Consider the following 20,510-nt stretch of genomic DNA (forward strand, 5'->3'; position numbering starts at 1 on the left):
GACAGAGGCAGCTGTCTCAGGCAAGTGGCCTACAGGCTGTGTAAATCTACAGCGCTATATAAATAAAGTTAAATAATAATAATAATAATCATGAAAGGCAGCAATTACTAATTGTTTCATTTGTAATTCTTTTATTTTTATTGCCAGGGACAGGAAGAGGTCCTCATGGTATTCTCTGACTTTGTGCCTAAATAACTGAACACATTTGCCAAAGTAATAGGAATTAAAGGTAGTAGAAATCTAAATTATCTGCAGGACACTGGATTGGGAAATGGTGCCATAGACACATGCCAGTTAATAACTGGGATGTTCTAGGTGGAAAAGACCCCATGTGCTAAATAGAACGTCCTTTTACGTGACAAGGCTAGTTGATCAGGGAGCCAGGTTATAGCCCTCAGGCACTAATCTTCAAGATGCAAGAGGTCCCCCTCTGAAGCAATTCAATCCTGCTGGGATGCACCATGGTTTGCCTCCACAACTGATGAGTCATCCTCTGGATGAGGGCTTTTTTCTGTTGCAGGTGACCTTTGAAGATGTGGCTGTGTATTTCACAGAGGAGGAATGGAACCTGCTGGATCAGAATCAAAGATCTTTGTATATGGAGGTCATGATGGAAACCTATGAGAATGTATCTGCCCTAGGTAAGAAACCTGAATCCATTGCCCTTCCTAAACAGAGTGAGGACCTTTTTACACTACACAAACCATGAACCCACTTTACTTGCCAGGGCAATCTTGGAATCATAGAATTATAGAGTTGGAAGAGACCACATGGGTCATCCAGTCATGCAGGAACTCACAATCAAAGCATTCTTAACAGATGGCCAACAAGCCTCTGCTTAGTCCTCCAAAGAAGGAGATTCTACTGCACTCTGAGGGAGCACATTCCACTGTCGAACAGCTCTTACTGTCAGGACGTTCCTCCTAATGTTGAGCTAGTATGTTGAGACATAGTTTCCAGGCCCTTCACCATTTTGGTGGCCCTCCTTTAGACACACTCCAGTTTCTCAACACCTTTTTTGGATTGTGGTGCCCAGAACTGGACATGGTTTTCCATGTGAGGTCTGACCAAAGCGGAATAAAGTGGCACTATTACTTCCCTTTATCTAGAGACTATACATTCGTCCCTCCTAATTTGTGGACTTTGAGTCCGCAGTCTCGCCCACTCATGGACAAGCAGGGATGGACAAAATGGTTCATGCACAGGTGTGCACTGCCATTGAAATAAATGGTGACTTCAATATCAGCGTTTTTCCGGATTCATTGGATCCTGAATGGATCCCCCATGAATTGGGAGGGACAATCAGGAGAGCTTGTTATCAGCTCCGGCTGATATGCCAGTTGCACCCTTTCTTGGAAGTAAAGGACCTAGAAACTGTTGTACATTCACTGGTAACTTCACAACTTGATTTCTTCACGTCTTGATTTCGCTCTACATGGGGCTACCCTTGTGCCTAGTCCAGAAACTTCAACTAGTGTAAAATATGGCAGCCAGGTCACTGGAAAAACTAGGAGTAACCAAATAACACCTGTCCTAAAATCTCTTCACTGGCTGCCTATTAATTTCCTGGCACATTACAAGGTATTGGTTATAACCTTTAAAGCCCTACATGGCTTGGGCCCAACCTATATGAGGGATTGCCTGCTCCCATATAATCCGCCCTGCACACTCAGGTCCTCTGGGAGGAATCTATTGCAGCCTTTAAAAACCAGACTAACTGCTACCTCCCAGAGGGCCTTCTCGGCAATTGCTCCCAAACTATGGAACGGTCTGCCAGACGAGATCCGTCAAACTGCCAGCTTAGACAGCTTTAAAAAAGCTGTCAAGACGGATCTCTTCCGGCAGGCCTTTCCTGAATAAAAATGCCCGGCCACAGAATGACTGCCCCTCACATCATGTATTAGCTCTGTCCTCGTTATATTTTTTATTGTATTTTTAATAGATATTTTAATTGTAACATATTTAATCCTGTTTTAGGAGGGGGGAATTTGGGACATAATGTGAATGTGGATATTTTAATGTGTTGTGAGCTGCTTTGATTGTCTCGTTACAGAAAAACGGGATAAAAAATAAAAGTTTTATTTTATTTATGTTTTATTTACTTCTGTTGGTGCAGCCTATAACAGCATTGGCTTTTTTAGCTGTCGCATCACACTGTTGACACATGTCTACTAGATACCTTTCACCCTTAGTCTCATTCAACCAGGTGTCCCCCATCCTTTATCTATGCATTTCATTTTTTCTACTAAGTGCAGTATCTTACATTCTCCCTCTTGAAGTTCATTTTCTTAGTTTTGGCTCAGATTTCTAGGTTGTTTTGAAATTTGAACCTGTCCTCTTGGGTATTAGCTAATCCTCCTAATTTGGCATCATCTGCAAATTAGATAAGCATGCCCCCTATTCCTTCATCTAAGCCATTGATATGTTGAATAGCACTGGGCCCAGGACAGAACCCTGTGCCTCACTGGTCACTTTTCTCCAGGATGAAGAGGAGCCATATTTGGGGGGTTCAGATGGCCAACCAATTAAAAATCCACCTAACAGTTGTATTGTCTAGCCCACATTTTACAAGCTTGTTTGCAAGAATATGATGGGGGACCTTATCAAAGGCCTTACTGAAACGAAGATATGCTATATCTACAGCATTCCCTTTGTCTACCAAGCTGGTAATTTTATCAAAAAAGGAGATCAGTTGAGTCTGGCATGAGCTGTTTCTCAGAAACCCATTTTGAGTTTTTGTGATTTTGCTTTCTAAATGTTCACAGATTCTCTGTTTAATTATGTGAAGCCTGGTCTCTGGTCATAGCCCAGTGCTCAAACCACTAAATCATTCCTGAACAGTTGCCCACCCTGTCTGAGAGCTTTGTGTTGGCCTTACTGAAATCTGGGTCCCAATCTTGCTCATCCATGAAGTTTTCAGATGAACTGGAATTCCAACTCTCTTGCTTAACCTTTCTTATTGAAGCTTCTGTCATGGTTAGTTTGACACTCTCTGAATAGAAAGTATGTCCAGGGAGAACCAGAACAGGGCCAGAAGTAATGGCTTCCAAAACAGCTGCTTGTCCCCAGGTCTTTTTCCAGACATATCAAGTAGTTTCATAATAAAACTTCTGTCATGGTTAGTTTGACATTCTGGATGGAAGGTAACTCTGGGAAGGACCAAAGCAGGGACATAAACCAATGGCTTCCAAGGTAGCTGTTCATTCCCAGGTCCTTCTTCCATACATATCAAATAGTTGCATTAAGCTATTATGAATACTATCCAGGAAGGCAGGCAGGAGGAGAAGACACAATAGCTCCTCGTTTCCTGATGTTCCCCCCGCTTCAGAAAATTGCTTAACTGCATTGTTACTCCCAGAAGTTCTTCCTCACTGAATGCTGAGATTCAGTATTATCTCTGCTTGTCCTTCTTTGCAGGAAATCACTGGGGGAAGATGGATATATGCACTGATCTGTATCTTATGAACTGCCAGAGAGTCCACATAACAGGCAAAGAATACAGATGGCAAAACTGTGGGAAATATTTTGTTTATAATTCCCATCTTGTGAGCTACACAACAGACCAAATAAGACAGAAGCCATACAGATGCCAGGAATGTGGGAAAGGGTTTGCTTGCCGTTCTAAACTTGTGACTCATCAGAGAGTCCACACAGGAGAGAAACCATTCGAATGCCAGCAGTGTGAGAAAGGTTTTGCTCTCAAGTCAGACCTTTTTATGCATCAGAGAGTCCACACGGGAGAGAAACCTTATAACTGCCAGCAGTGTGGTAAATGTTTTGCTCGGAAATCAAATCTTCTTATTCATCAGAGAGTCCACACAGGAGAGAAACCATTCAAATGCCAGCAATGTGGGAAATGTTTTGCTCACAAGTCACACCTTAAGAGTCACCTGAAAGTCCACACAGGAGAGAAACCACACAAATGCCAGCAGTGTGGAAAATGTTTTGCTCACAAGTCCCACTTTTTGAGGCATCAGAGAGTCCACACAGAAGAGAAACTAAGTAAATGCCATGAATGTGAGAAAGGTTTTGCTTACTGTTCAAGCCATTTGAGGCAACAGAGAGTCTGCACAGGAGAGAAAGCGTTCAAATGTCAGCAATGTGAAAAATGTTTTGTTCAGAAGCCACATCTTTTGAGGCATCAGAGAGTCCACACAGGGGAGAAACCATTCAGATGTCAGCAATGTGAAAAATGTTTTGTTGACAGGGCAAATCTTTTGAGGCATCAGAGAATCCATACAGGAGAGAAACCATTCAAATGCCAACAGTGTGGAAAAGGTTTTGCTGAAAAATCAACCTTTGTGACCCATCAGAGAGTCCACACAGGTGAGAAACCATATGAATGCCGTCAGTGTGGGAAATGTTTTTCTAAAAATTATGCTCTTGTGACTCATCAGAAAGTCCACACAGGAGAGAAACCATTCAAATGCCAACAGTGTGGAAAATGTTTTGCTGAAAAGGCAACTCTTATGAGTCATGAGAGAGTCCACACAGGAGAGAAACCATATATCTGCCAGCTCTGTGGGAAATGTTTTGCACGTAAGTCAGACGTTGTGAGTCATCAGAGAGTCCACACAGGAGAGAAACCATATATCTGCCAGCTCTGTGGGAAATGTTTTTCTCAGACTTCATGCCTTTTGAAACATCACAAATATCACAGAGAGAAATCATAGAAATGACTGCAGTATAGAAACTGTTTCCTTTGGGGAAGCAACCTTCATACATCTAAATTGTGTCTTGTTAATCTGTCATGATTTCATTTCTGCTATTTCTGCTTCACAGCTAATAATGTTAACGTATCTTGTACTTTGATTTTGATCTGCCACTAAGGAGTGAGGCAGGTGGTTGGCATGTGTGGTGGGGTCCCCAGATGCTCACCTGGTCAAGTGTTCTTGTTCTTGTTACTTTTCAATAGGAATTTCCTTTTTATCTTCACAGGCTGGAAGCCTTTCCAGGTATACATCACCACATAGTCTTTGCCTCCTCCCCTGACCTTGTACAGATACACTGAATTGCATAGCCTGTCTTGTGCATGGGGATGGGGGGTGCTGGACCCAGCAAGGGCAAACGAGGGAAAGAGAGTGGCAAGTACAGATAGGATTGAAATTATTATTATTTTTGTTATTACTATTATTATTATTTATATATAGTATTTATTGAAATTACGTATTTACAACATAAAAAGGGCAGTACCCTTAACAGTAAATTATTAGCAATAGCAGTAGTATTTACATTTCTGTACTGCTTCATAATGAACTATGCACTTTCTAAGCGGTTTACAACTTGTAAGCCAGTTACCCCAAAGCTGGATAGTCATTTTACCAAAACATGAAAGGATGGAAGGCTGATTCAACCTGGAGCCCTGCAAAATCAAACTCACAATATTGTGGCTGCAGTAGTGGCATCTGTCCATGCGCCATCAGAACTCCGGTGAGCAGCAAACATGGAAGAGGCAGAGGAGGATGGTCACCTTATCCAGCTTGCTTCTTGGCAATTCTTTTTTTGTCTCTTCTAAGCTGAGAGGGGAAGCAACTGTGCTGAGAAAAGAAGAGGGGAGAGGACGAGGGCCTATCGCTGCAGTTGGAACGGTCCCAAACCATTCATAACACAACCAGATAGCCCAGAACATCAGCTTCCAAGTAAGCCACATGTTCACCAAATTCACCAGCCAAACAAAACGATGAGAGGAATGGAGGAAGCCACAAACATTCCAGATGAACTACCTTCTGCTACCCATTCTGGCCACATCACCTGCACTGTGCAAAACAGCCCAGGAAGCCCACTTGCCACAGAGTCACTCTCAGCAAGTTCACCAGTTAAGCAGGACAATATGTGAACAATGCAATAAGCCCCAGAGATTCCACAGGAATCACCTTCTATTATCCTTTCCAGACAAAATAGTCCATAAAACAGCCTGGAAGGCCAACTTTCCAAATGTTCACTGAGCTCCCCAGCCATGCTCATTGAGTTCCCAGTTGTGACATTCTGGTACCTTTTCCATGTTTGTTGTTGTGTGCCTTCAAACTGTAACAGAAATTTCAGGAAACTTTAGAGATCTAGGACTGACAGAGCAAAAGAATTGGCAAGAGGACCTAGTAATTGAAAATCCATGAGTTTATTTCCAATTGTCGACAAAGGAAAACATTGAACTCAGTGGAATTCAAGTTCCAAAAAGCTGAGGCTCCGAACAAGACAAAATGGCTCTTTTTATATTATTGAAGACAAAGAAGCTTCTTCAATACACCTGATTGGCTAATTACAGTTTAAACATACAGAATTCTTACAATCAGAACAGAAATACATGCATACATTAAAACTGCATCATCACTCCTTACCCTCTCCTTTAGGAATTCAGTAGTTTTCCTTCTAACCTTGCTTCTGAATGTCAACTATGTATCCTTATCTCAGTAGTTTATGTTATGTCTTTTTTACTGGTGCCAGCTTCCATTTAGGTCCAGATGCACTCATTATTCCTTTGCTCTAGTTTTTCTAAACTCCAAGCCTCTATTTCAAAAACTATCTCTCTGGCTGACAAAGGTGACTCCATCTTTCTATAGCTTTTTTTATTTCAACAAAGAATTTCCACCACAAAACCGTCTCCAACTTATGGTAACTTCAAGGCAACCCTCTTGCAGGGTTTCCTTTGCATGAATTCTTAGAGTTGTCAGGATTATGATAAACAGGTCTGAGAAAATGACATGGATGTGGCCACTAGGTGGAGCTGTTGTGGAAGTTATTTACAGCTCTTGTGGCAGTGATATGTGTCAGCATTTAAACAGTGCATCTTTGGAATGTTGATGCAACTGTCAACTGTCATTCTCAACTGTCACTGAGGGAGAGTGAGACAGTTGGTGCCTCAGAGTGGGTTGTTACTGGTGTGAATGGCGTCGATGTATATAGGGTTGTACACAGTGGAACTTCTTCTATGAATAAAAGCCTCATCTGAGAGAAGATTACAGTGCCTCTTTGCTCATTGAGAAAGCGACAGGTGTTTCTCCAGCTCACAAACTACTGACTACAGTCACAAAGGTGGAGAATCTGGCACCATACATTGACGTGTTGCCTCACGCACTGTGTAACAACATAAAAAAGCATTTTAACAAGTGTTTGCCTTTGTCTTCTTCCGAGGCTGAGAGAGTATGATTTGCTCAAGGCCTCCCAGTAGGTTTCTATGGTTGAGCAGGGATTCACACCCTGTTCTCAGAGTTGTAGTTCAACACTCAAACCACTACACCTGGAAAGAAATACAGCCTATGTCGGGCAGCAATATTTGGTTTCTCTGGAGAGTTTTCTGCATCTCACAAAGTCACAAGTAATTAATGTGGTTGGTGCTGCTACCTCCAAATTTTCCTCTCTGAGTCGTTTTCATAAATATGGGTTTTTGTTGCCTAGGAGTAGTTTGGGAGTGTTTTTTCTCTCTGAGGGGTTTTTGCCTTGTTTCCTCACCCCTGTCATGCATGACTGGTGAATTTGGTTAGGATGGTTAGGCATTTCCTGGATGCCAGCTTTCTTGGTTTTTTGCATTGTTCTTATCTAGTCATGCATAACTGGTGAACTGTATTTGGATTGTGTGGTCTACTTGGATTTTTGGGCCATTTGATTCTTTTCTGAAGGTTTTGAGTAATGTTTGAAATGCTTGCATTATAAAATGTTCTCAAGTGTGTCAGTGATTTTGGTCCCCATGTCTGGAAGTCATGCCTTATGAGGGACAACTTAGGGAGCTGGATATGTTTAGCATGGAGAAGAGAAGACTGAGAGGTGACATGATAGCCATTTTTAAACATCAGAGGGAATTTCCTGTAGAAAATGGAGTGGGCTTCTTCTGCTCCAGGGAGTAAAACATAAGTCAATGGATTCAAGTTACAAGCAAAGAGTTTCCACCTAAACATTAGGGGGGACTTTACTATAAGAGCTGGGAAAATAGACTGCCTCAGAGGTGGATGACCCTTCTTCTCTAGAAGTCTTTAGATAAGTTGGATGGGCATTTCTGAGGAATGCTTAACTCTATACCTGGAAGGTGGAGGAATGGATTAGAAGGCCGTTGAAGTTCCTTCCAACTCTATGGTTCAATTATTTTATATGAACTCATGGAATATGGAAAGACCTACAGTCAATGGAAGCATACGTTCGCATCAAAGAATCCACACAGATGCAAAACCATATAAATGCATAGAATTTTGAATCTGAATCAGTGAGTGAAGAATATTAACTACACTTTATGAATAAACGAGTCACTCAAGTCACTAAAGTTTAAACAAGTCACTCAAGATGACATATCAATGCAGATATGCTCAGGGCGACACATAGATGCAAATATATGGGACATGTTAAGGTGAGAAACAATATGTCAAATCTGAAAAGAAGCTTCAATCAGAAACCTTTGTCAGAAACAGATATTTTATCCAAGTCAGTTTCACATTTTCTCCTTCAAGGGAAGCCAGTTTTTAAATTTAGATTAATACATGCTTCAGAGCAGTCAAAAAGGTTCAGAAGAATATTTCAGCGCATATATATATATATATATATATATATATATATCCTTTTTTAAAAATGTATTTCACTTCTTAAACAAAATATAGGTTATTACAAAAATATTGCAATATACTACAGGCAAACATCTGAGGAAGTAGACCAAGTCTACCAAAGTTCATGCTACAACTTCTTTTCTAAGGTCTCAAAGGTGCTGCAAGATCTCATGCCCACCCTGTCAAAGGCCATGAGAAACGGAGGGTGACCCAACTCCTTCCCCCCCACTCAGCAGCATTTATGTGATTTTAGGATCTTATCTATCCACCTGATAGGATGAAAAGACCGGCAGTTTAACCATGGCTTTTAAAATAACAAATGTACCAATTACACATGCTTCTTTGTTTGTGTCTTCTCTTGAACTCAGTCCCTCCCAAGTCCTTTCCCTGCTGCCCCCTTGTGGCCCGGAGGTGGCCTTGTTCTCTGGAAGGCTCTCTGTCGGTGGAGCATCAGTTTGGAGGCTTCTCCAACTGGAGATGGTCTCCAGGCTGTCTGCAGTTGGCTGAGGTCTAGAGAGTGGAGTTGTCAGGGCCTGGTCCTGACTCTCTAGTTTCCATGGGCCATTTTCAGTGGGGAGATGAGGGTGCCTGTTCTCTTGAGGAAGGGGTTCATCTCTAGGCAAGAGGAAAGGGCTGTGTTCAAATCTCCAGCTCTGCTGAAAGAGCAACAGCTTGTTACAGTTTGCAAGGCTTAATCCAGTTGTTGCTACACAATTGTTGTTCAAAAACTCTAGGCATTCTTGACTTACGGCGACCCTAAGGCAAACCTACCATGGGATTTTCTTGGCAAGATTTGTTCAGAGGAGGCTTGCCGTTGCTTTCCCCTGAGAACATGTGACTTGCCCAAGTTCACCCAGATTTCATGGTCGAGCTGGGAACTGAAGCCTAGTCTCCAGAATTGTAGTCCAACCCTCTAACTGCTTATCCACACTGGCTCTCTGCTGGAGGTCTATGAATTTACTTAGCTTCTTCCTTCCTCCTAGTTGTTGTGGAGGCTCCCCCTCCACTCTGCTCTGCATCCACCATCGGTCCTTTGGATTAATCTGACAAAGAGCAGGTAGATGTCATAACTCCCCCGTCCCCAAAAGACCCAGATGAAAGGAGAAAGAGCAATGTGCTGGGAATAAAGATAATGCTTTCTGGATCCTCAAGGGGGAAATGGGGAGGAGGCTGCTGCATGCAGGAGAAAGAGAGGAAGGGGCAGCATTTGGGCAGTGGGAGATAGAAAGGTGGTCTGGTGCATGCAGGAATGGAGGAGAATTTATATAGCAACAAAGTCCCCCCATCCCAAAGTCCTTTTATTTTTTTAAAACAAAGATACTATATTTGTAAAGAAATCAGACAAAGCCACCTGCCATCTGGTATGGACAATTCAATTGACACTGGAACCATGCAGATCTCTATCCACCTGATAGGATGAAAAGGTAGGATAAATACAGGTAGGAAAAATACAGCATGGTTGGTTAATCCTCTGTCCCTCGACCTTTGGACTGTGTAGTTGTAATAGTTAACCTGTTTTCTTCCTCAGACGGGAAGAACCAGATTAAGTTTGCAGTTTATGTTTAACTAGTAGAAGATTTCTCCCATTTAATCCAAAAGACAAGCGCTGTCATGTTTGCATGAGTGCAAAGCATTGTCTCTTCAGCATGTACAAGGGGGGGGGGGATCTACGCATATTCTTCTTTCCCTTCCCTTAAGGGAAGCACAGAGAGGAGACCCTTATGGGCTATGGAGGGGGAAGAGTTTACTAGGGGAACAGCTGCATTGGTTTTTGTCCATCAGGGATGTCAAAGAAGGGAAGATATCTGTCTTTTGCACTGGGTGGAGTGAAAGCCAAAGTTAAGTTACCAAACGAACCTGTCCTCCATTCCCCTAAAGTAAGCAGGTCATGTAGACAAATGGATACTCACTGGACATCCACCCTCCCGTTGACTCAACATTCCAAGAAAATGCTTCTTTTTCTTAAAGATTAGGCTAGCCCAGCATGTCCTGGTCGAAGATTAATTTGGCCACTGATAAGAAGCTTCTGCAGCCCTATATCTGTAACTCCCAAACAGAGCATTCCTGTCCCTCATTCTGAGGCACACGGGCATGAACGCATTGTTTTCTGCTTAGTGGCAAATGAACTGTAAATCCTTTTCAAGCAACACTTGGCTCTGAAGTTATTCCTCTACCTCCAAGCTGTTGGCCTGCATCCCTTTTATAGAATCATATAATCATAGAGTTGGAAGAGACCCCAAGGGCCATCCACTCCAACCTCCCTGCCATGCAGGAAATCTAAATCAAAGCATCCCCAACTGATGGCCATCCAGCATCTGTTTAAAGATGTCTAAGGAAGGAGACTCCACTACACTTTTTACCTGGAGGTTGGCATGGGCTGATGCTCCAATTGCCCAAGCTCTGCTTTTGCCTTGAGTCCTCCAAGTGGGCTGAACTGCTCTGAATCCTCCCAAGCAAGCAACTCTGCTTAAGCCTTTGTGCTGTGAGGTCACAAAAGGAGCAGGAGCTGCCAAGGAAACAAGAGCTTTAGGAATTGGCTGAGTTCTGATGAGGTCAACAATTCAACTGTTCACCTTAAGGTTGCCATAAGTTAGAAATGACTTGAAGGCAAAACAACACACACAACACATGCCTTTAGCAAGAATGGCTGGGATTTTTTGTTCAATGGCGCTCTACAAATAAATAGTAATAAGTGCCACGAGAAGCAGAGGCTGGGCCTACTTCTTGCCCCTCTCAGCAATGCTGGTTTAGTCATGGGTTTTTTTGAAAAAACAAACAGCTGTACCAATCACACCTAGGGTTGCCATACCTCCGGACCTCGAAACCGGGAAAAATGTAGGACAAAAATTTCAAATGTAGGACACACAAACATGTGTCCTACGTTTGAAATTTTTGTCCTACATTTTCCCTCGCCGCTTGGGCTCCACCCCTGCCGCGATCGCAGCGAGGCCCAGGGCCCAGGCGGGGAGGGGAAGCCTCCCTGAGTGAAGGATTCCCTCCCTGCTTGGGCCTCCGGCCTCGCTGCGATCGCGGCGGGGAGCGGAAGCCCAAGCGGCGCGGGAAAGCCTCCGCCTTAAGGAGGCTTTCAGTCGCCGCCTGGGCCCCCGGCCTCGCCGCGATCGCGGCAGGGAGCGGAGGCCCAAGCGGCGCGGGAAAGCCTCCCTCAGCTTGCCACATCCTGCCCGGGGGCGGGGGCAAACCGGGGCGGGACCGTGCGGACCCGCCCCAAACCGGGAAAGTCCCGCCCCCAGGCGGGATATGGCAAGCCTAATCACACCAGCCTTATCTTTAATGTAAATAGATAGGAAATTAATTCCTCCTATCTGTTTTCTCTGCTGGCCCCCTTGTAGCCAAGAGCTGTCCTTGTTCTCTGCAAAGCTCCTTGCCAGTTCCTGTAAAGCCCTGGAGGTGGGCTCCAGTCTGAGACCCAGCCTGGCTAAGGCCTGGTACCTGGGGCTGATTTTAGGGTTTTATAGGGCTGGGCATCTGCACACACTCATCTCTACAATCACCACATGTGGGGCCATGATTGCATGCACCTGTCCATATGGAGCGTGCAGTGATGATGTCTGTGCGGTGCCATGCCCAAACAGACATTCCAAGCATTTATATGGTTTCTCCCCTGTATGGATTCTTTGATGTAAACGTAGGTGTCCATTCTCACGGAAGCTCTTTCCACATTCCAGACATTTATTGTTAAGGAAAAAGCAACATGGGACATACAGTGATTGAAATAAAACATGTATGTGAGAGTCAGAGTGACTCAGCAGAAGCCAATGGAGAACCACACAGGTGTACATGGTAATAGAATTAACAAGTCCTGAGTGCCAAGGACAAGAAATGCATAGTGAATAATTGGACACACCTGACAATTGTAAAGTGGTCAAGGATGAGATAATGAAATCATCTAATCTGGATAGAAACAAGAGAACCAATGGGAATGACGTACACGCCTACTGGGTGGAAACAGACCACAGTAGGTGGTACCTTGGTTTGACTATAATAATGACTATGAATCCCAGTATGTTTTGTGGGTAGTAGCAGTGGGTAGTAGTAGTGGATTGGAGAGTGAGGAGTTGAGTATTGTTGGATAGTTTGGAGCTGTGTATATAGTAGAATAAAGTAGATCTTTTATATAAGACTACTGAGTTGTCTGGTGTCTTGGGTGAAGCTACAAGAACCAGCAGGACCCTGGTGAAGAAGGGTGAAGACTTCTGTGGAAGCAAAAGTGAGAAGGCTTGGAGAGTTTGTCAGGGTCTTCAGCCTATTCTCTGCAACTCTTGCAAAGCTTTAACAACTGGCCAAAACTGGTCAGCGTGGTGCACAACCAGGTGGTGAGTTCCAGGCCAGAGGTGAAGAGCCACAACTCCCATCATCCCTGACAAGGGTTATGGGCCCAGTCACTGCAGCACCCAGCATCCACAGAAGCTGAAAGTTCCAGAGAGTGGAAGACAGATCAGAGCAAGCTTTTTACGCTGCACTGATAAGCTCCGTGAGTAACTCCTCCTGTATTTTGATTAAGCCCGAAAGGGGTCAGCTGTGCAAACTCAGAAGGACTGTGTCAATTGAGTCACTGCACAAATTAAAATGGAGATTTTGAAGTTTAGCAAATTGAATAGAAGCAACTACTCCACCTGGAAGATTTATGCCCAGTCTCTGCTTGTAAAAGAAAGTTTATGGGACACTGTTGAAGCCGGGCTGCCTGCCGCTGCAAACGCAGCTACGAAAGACAAAGATAGTAAAGCTAAAGCCTGTCTTTTCCTAATGCTGGAAGAAGACTTGATTAACGACGTTAGAGATAAGGAAACCGCCAAAGATGTGTGGGACACTCTGCAGAGATTACACACTCCTTCGACTGCCTTTGCAAAAATGCTATGGTCAAAAAGAATTTATAGGCAGAAAATGGAGAAGGGCCAGTGTGTGGTGGAGCATTTGAAAAAGATGCAAGATCTATTTGTCCAGGCTGAGCTAAGAGGTGTGGATATTAATAGAGAACAACAGTGTTACATCTTGATAGAGTCCCTAGACCCTACTTGGGGCAACATTACAAATGCTCTGCAGAACTTACCAGCTGAAGAATTAACGAGAGACTTAGTTGTGGCCAGGATTCTGGAAGAGAATCAAAGGAGACTGTCTGAGAGAGATGACGCAGCAATTTCTAAGAGTGTGCCAAGTGAGCAAGCCAAGCCTGATGTGCGTGGGCTGGACCAAGCAGCTTCTTCAAGGGAGCGACGGAGATGTTTCTACTGCAAAAAGATAGGACACCTGCAGAGGCACTGTAATCTTTTGGCTGCTGATAGAAGCAAGCAACAGAGCAGGTGGCAACCTCGACATGACCAGAGGCAGAAGCAATCCAAGCCGCCATTTTTGAAGGACAATAAGAATAATAATAAGGGGTTTGCAACAATGATAAAAGAAAAACAAAAGCCAAACTCTAAATGGCTTGTAGATTCAGGAGCTTCGTCCTCTATGTGTAACAACATTAACTTAATTAGTGAGAGAAAGCCAGCCAATGTTAATGCCGTAGTTTTGGCAGATGGGAATGAGCTTAGTACTGTGAATCAAATGGGAACAGTTTACATTCCAGGGCTGAAAGAAAACTTTAATGATGTTTTGCATGTTAAGGAATTAGAAAACAACTTGTTATCAGTGAGCAAATTAACAGACCGAGACTACATAGTAACTTTTGAAAAGAACCTGTGTAAAATAACTTTAAATGGGGAACTGCGTGGCATAGGCTTAAAGAAAGATAAGCTTTATTTTCTAGAAGAGAATGTTGATAAGTACAAGATAGAGAATGCTAATACTATAGATAATGTTCCATTGCACAAAGACTGCATACATGAACTGCACAGAAAATTTGGCCATGCAAGTTTTAAGTGCTTGAAGAATTTAATAAGCATGTGTCCAGATTTGAAAGTAGCAGAATGTAAAAATCATTTAGATTGTACTGTATGTAACCAAGTGAAGGTCAGAGCATATCCAGTTGCTAAGAAGTCTAAAAGGATTGCTCAGAGACCATTTCAATATGTACATGCGGATGTGGCCCAAGCTAATTGTTTGTCACTAGGGGGAAGCAAATATTTCCTGGTAATTGTTGATAGATTTTCAAGATTTGCATATGTAAGAATATTGAAAAATAAGTCTGACGCTGGGCAAAGTTTAAAAGCATGGGTCAGGATGATAGAAAGAAGGTTTGATAGCCAAGTTGGGACTATTGTCACAGATAGAGGTGGCGAATTTTTAAATAACCAACTGTACAATTGGTTTCAGAAAGTGGGGATAAGGCATGAAACCACCAATCCTGCTTGTCCAAGTGAGGATGGTTTAGCAGAGAGAGAAATCCAGGACATCAAAAGGATTTCTGCATGTATGATGGCAGATGCAGGCGTAGGTGAAAGTCTCTGGGGAGAAGCTACGCTGACTGCAATACATATAAGTAATAGACTGTACCATTCTGAAATTGATGATATTCCCTACAGAGTGTTATATGGGAGAGTGCCAAATTTCAAATATTTAAGAGTGTTTGGTCAATATGCACATGTGTACATTCCTGCCTGTTTCAGAAGGAAAGGAGAAGCCAAAAGCAAAAGGCTAATGTTCCTAGGGTATTCAGGAAACAGCTACAAGTTTCTAATGAGAGGAAAAGAGATACAGTACTCCAGGTCTGCAAATTTTGAGAGACATGCTGGCTGGGACAAGCTGCATGCCAACAAAGAAGTGTTTTTGAGATTAGGTAGCTCAAGTGAGCAGCAAGCACAGACTGAACCAACTTCAGGAAACGGAGGGGTTTCAGTCAAGCCAGAAGCCTCTACTAGCAGTAGTGGTAGTACCTCAGATGGAGAGTCACAAACAAGACCAGTGACCACTAGAATGACAGAGGACAAGAGATTTAGCAAAAAGACAACATCCACTAGTGCAGACAGTGATGAGGAAAGAGGCAGAACGACAGAATTCATACCCAGGCGAAGTCACAGAATTAGAAAGTCACCAGATAGGTTTGTTGTGACACAGGCAAGAGCTTGTACAGTTATAGAAGAGCCTGAGAGTTTTGAAGAGATAGAAACTTTTTCTAGGGAAGAACAAGAAAGATGGTGTGAAGCAATGGATAGTGAGTTTAGTTGTTTGGTGAACAAAGATGTTTTTGAGATTGTTGATAGACCCAAAGATAAGAAAGTGATTGGTTGTAAATGGGTGTATAAGAGAAAGGAAATGCCTGATGGTAGCATTAAGTACAAAGCAAGATTGGTAGCTAAGGGTTTTGCACAACAGCAATATGAGAATTATGATAAGACTTATTCTCCAACAGCAAAGCCAGAAAGTTTGAGAATGGTGTTAGCTGTAGCAGCAAGAAGGAATTTAGTAGTAGAGCATTTTGATTTTGAAACGGCTTACTTAAATGCAAATTTGGATGAAGAAATTTTTATGGAACAGCCACAAGGTTTTGAAGAGAATGGAAGTCAGAAAGTTTATAGATTGAAGAAGGCATTGTATGGTTTAAAACAGAGTGCCAGAGCTTGGAATTTGTGCATCAATGATGAGCTAGTGAAGCTAGGTTACAAGAGAAGCGTGGCAGATGCTTGTGTATATACAAAAGGAGACATAGTGCTTGTGATTTATGTTGATGACTTGTGCGTGGCAGCAAAGTCAAAACAGGAAATAGAGTCAGTAAAGAGAGAATTGTCAGAAAAGTTTGTTTTGAAGGATTTAGGTTTGTTGAAGTCATATTTAGGCATTAATGTTGAGTGGACACAAGAAGGACATTGTTTGTTAAGCCAAAGAAAGAAGATTGAGAACTTGATTGAAAAGTGTGGACTTCAAAATGCCAAGATAGTAAAAGCTCCAATGACAACTGGTTTCGTTTCTGAGCCAACAACCAGAGATTTTGAGGACAAAACATTTTTCAGGAGCGTAATAGGATCTTTACAATTCATTTCTTGCCACACTAGACCAGACATTGCGTATTCTGTGAACATTTTATCTAGAAGAGTTTCTAATCCTAAAATTGAGGATTGGACAGCCGTGAAACATTTGTTGAGATACTTGAAAGGGACTTTAGACAAGAAGTTGATCATAAGAAGCAGCAACGCTGATCTAGATTGTTTTGTTGACAGTTCGTTTGCATCAGAATCAGGAGACAAGAAGTCAGTCACAGGAATGATAATCAAGTATAGTGAAAGTCCCATAGTTTGGAGAAGTAGAAAACAAACAAACGTAGCGTTAAGTACAACTGAGGCAGAATTTGCAGCACTGAACGAAATAGTGAACGAGGTACAGTGGATTGAACAATTGTTAATTGACCTGAATGAAAATTTCAGAGTACCAGTGGAAATTCAAGAAGATTCACAATCATGCATAGCAATGGCTGAAACAGAAAGTTTGAAAAACAGAACCAAATATGTGGGTGTAAGATACCAAAATGTAAGAGACATGGTACAAAAAGGAGAAATAGAGTTAAGGTACATAGAGACACAATATAACATTGCAGATTTGTTCACGAAAGCACTAACAGTGGAGAAACATGAAAGGTTAACACAAATGGTTGGAATGACATTTTAAGTCACATACAATATTTTATTTCGGAGGGGATTGTTAAGGAAAAAGCAACATGGGACATACAGTGATTGAAATAAAACATGTATGTGAGAGTCAGAGTGACTCAGCAGAAGCCAATGGAGAACCACACAGGTGTACATGGTAATAGAATTAACAAGTCCTGAGTGCCAAGGACAAGAAATGCATAGTGAATAATTGGACACACCTGACAATTGTAAAGTGGTCAAGGATGAGATGATGAAATCATCTAATCTGGATAGAAACAAGAGAACCAATGGGAATGACGTACACGCCTACTGGGTGGAAACAGACCACAGTAGGTGGTACCTTGGTTTGACTATAATAATGACTATGAATCCCAGTATGTTTTGTGGGTAGTAGCAGTGGGTAGTAGTAGTGGATTGGAGAGTGAGGAGTTGAGTATTGTTGGATAGTTTGGAGCTGTGTATATAGTAGAATAAAGTAGATCTTTTATATAAGACTACTGAGTTGTCTGGTGTCTTGGGTGAAGCTACAAGACCCAGCAGGACCCTGGTGAAGAAGGGTGAAGACTTCTGTGGAAGCAAAAGTGAGAAGGCTTGGAGAGTTTGTCAGGGTCTTCAGCCTATTCTCTGCAACTCTTGCAAAGCTTTAACAACTGGCCAAAACTGGTCAGCGTGGTGCACAACCAGGTGGTGAGTTCCAGGCCAGAGGTGAAGAGCCACAACTCCCATCATCCCTGACATTTATATGCCTTCTCCCCACTGTGAGTTCTTTCATGTGACCATAAACTCTGACTATGAGAGAAGCTCTTTTCACATTTCATGCATTTATATGGTTTCTCCCCAGTGTGTACTCTTTTATGAGAACTTAATTTCTGATTATGAGAAAAGTTCTTCCCACACTCCAGGCATTTATGTGGTTTCTCCCCAGTGTGAGTTCTGTTATGTGAAGCAAGTGTACTGCTTTGACTGAAGCTCTTTCCACACTGCATGCATTTATATGGTTTTCCCCCTGTGTGAATTCTTTGATGTAAATGTAGATGTTCACTTCGATTGAAGCTCTTCCCACATTCGGTGCATTTATATGGTTTCTCCCCTGTGTGGGTTCTCTGATGTGAACTGAGTTGCCCACTCTGGCTGAAGCACTTTCCACATTCCATGCATTTATAAGCTTTCTCCCCTGTATGAATTCTTTGGAGTGAATATAAATTTTGATTATAAGAGAAGCTCTTTCCATATTCCATGCATTTATATGGTTTCTCTCCTGTGTGAGTTCTTTGATGTGAACGTAGCTGTCCACTATGACTAAAGCTCTTTTCACAATGCATGCATGCATATGCTTTTCGATTAGCATGATTGGCTCTTGCTACCCACAACATTCCACTGTCTGCCGCCAGCTGACTCCTGATTGGCCATGGCTCACTTCCTCCTGATTGGCTCTTGCAACCCACAACATTCTACTGGCTGCCGCTAGGTGACTCCTCATTGGCCGTGGCTCACTTCCTCCTGATTGGCTCATCCTACCCACAACAATCTACTGGCTGCCGCCAGCTGACCCCTAATTGATCGTGGCTCACTTCCTCCTGATTGGCTCTGGCTGCCCCCAACATTCTACTGGCTGCCGCCAGCTGACCCCTGATTGGCCATGGCTCGCTTCCTCTTGATTGGCTCTTGCAACCCACAACATTCTACTGGCTGCCGCTAGGTGACTCCTCATTGGCCGTGGCTCACTTCCTCCTGATTGGCTCTAGCTGCCCCCAACATTCTACTGGCTGCCGCCAGCTGACTCCTGATTGGTTGTGGCTTGCTTCCTCTTGATTGGCTCTTGCTACCCAAAACATTCTACTGGCTGCCGCCAGCTGACTCCTGATTGGCCATGGCTCGCTTCCTCTTGATTGGCTCTTCCTACCCGCAACATTCTACTGTCTGAAGCCAGCTGACTCCTGATTGGCCATGGCTCGCTTCCTCTTGATTGGCTCTTCCTACCCACAACATTCTACTGGCTGCAGCCAGCTGACCCCTGATTGGCCGTGGCTCGCTTCCTCTTGATTGGCTCTTGCAACCCACAACATTCTACTGGCTGCCGCCAGGTGACTCCTCATTGGCAGTGGCTCGCTTCCTCCTGATTGGCTCTTGATACCCACAACATTCTACTGGCTGCAGCCAGCTGACCCCTGATTGGCCGTGGCTCACTTCCTCTTGATTGGCTCTTGCAACCCACAACATTCTACTGGCTGCTGCCAGGTGACTCCTGATTGGCCGTGGCTCACTTCCTCCTGATTGGCTCTTGATACCCACAACATTCTACTGGCTGCAGCCAGCTGACCCCTGATTGGCCGTGGCTCGCTTCCTCTTGATTGGCTCTTGATACCCACAACATTCTACTGGCTGCAGCCAGCTGACCCCTGATTGGCCGTGGCTCACTTCCTCCTGATTGGCTCTGGCTGCCCCCAACATTCTACTGGCTGCCGCCAGCTGACTCCTGATTGGTCGTGGCTCACTTCCTCCTGATTGGCTCTGGCTGCCCCCAACATTCTACTGGCTGCCGCCAGCTGACTCCTGATTGGTTGTGGCTCGCTTCCTCTTGATTGGCTCTTGCTAAACACAACATTCTACTGGCTGCCGCCAGCTGACTCCTGATTGGCTGTGGCTCGCTTCCTCCTGATTGGCTCTTCCTACCCACAACATTCTACTGGCTGCCGCCAGCTGACTCCTGATTGGCTGTGGCTCGCTTCCTCCTGATTGGCTCTTGCTACCCACAACATTCTACTGGCTGCCCCCAGCTGATTCCTGATTGGCCGTGGCTCGCTTCCTCCTGATTGGCTCTTCCTACCCGCAACATTCTACTGGCTGCCGCCAGCTGACTGCTGATTGGCCGTGGCTCGCTTCCGCCTGATTGGCTCTTGCTACCCACAACATTCTACTGGCTGCCGCCAGCTGACTCCTGATTGGTGGTGGCTCGCTTCCACCTGATTGGCTCTTGATACCCACAACATTCTACTGGCTGCAGCCAGCTGACCCCTGATTGGCCGTGGCTCGCTTCCTCTTGATTGGCTCATCCTACCCACAACAATCTACTGTCTGCCGCCAGCTGACTCCTGATTGGCCGTGGCTCGCTTCCTCCTGATTGGCTTTTGCTACCCACAACATTCTACTGGCTGCCGCCAGCTGACTCCTGATTTGCCGGGGCTCGCTTCCTCCTGATTGGCTCTTGATACCCACAACATTCTACTGGCTGCAGCCAGCTGACCCCTGATTGGCCGTGGCTCGCTTCCTCTTGATTGGCTCTTCCTACCCATAATAATCTACTGGCTGCCGCCAGCTGACTCCTGATTGGCCGTGGCTTGCTTCCTCTTGATTGGCTCTGGCTACCCACAACATTCTACTGGCTGCCGCCAGGTGACTCCTCATTGGCCGTGGCTTGCTTCCTCTTGATTGGCTCTGGCTA

The 20,510-nt window shown here is 44.0% G+C and overlaps 2 protein-coding genes across 2 annotated transcripts in view; one reads left to right on the forward strand and one right to left on the reverse strand.

Moving 5' to 3' along the window:
* LOC149320404 (uncharacterized) overlaps positions 1–20,510 on the reverse strand; it is a 59,233-nt gene that overhangs the window by 11,239 nt on the left and 27,484 nt on the right. The window contains exon 6 of the mRNA XM_089500369.1: positions 17,853–18,233. Within this exon, the coding sequence (XP_089356495.1) occupies positions 17,853–18,233 (381 nt within the window). The remainder of the gene's footprint in view (positions 1–17,852; positions 18,234–20,510) is intronic.
* On the forward strand, positions 3,433–7,277 carry LOC149320405 (uncharacterized). Its single transcript, XM_089501739.1, has one exon. It carries the CDS (start codon positions 3,435–3,437, stop codon positions 4,671–4,673), a length of 1,239 nt encoding a protein of 412 aa, XP_089357865.1. The 5' UTR covers positions 3,433–3,434; the 3' UTR covers positions 4,674–7,277.

This window comes from Sceloporus occidentalis, unplaced genomic scaffold, assembly GCF_023333645.1.
Source record: "Sceloporus occidentalis isolate IW3139 unplaced genomic scaffold, rSceOcc1.0.p SCAF_1, whole genome shotgun sequence".
NCBI classification, from domain to species: Eukaryota; Metazoa; Chordata; class Lepidosauria; order Squamata; family Phrynosomatidae; genus Sceloporus; species Sceloporus occidentalis.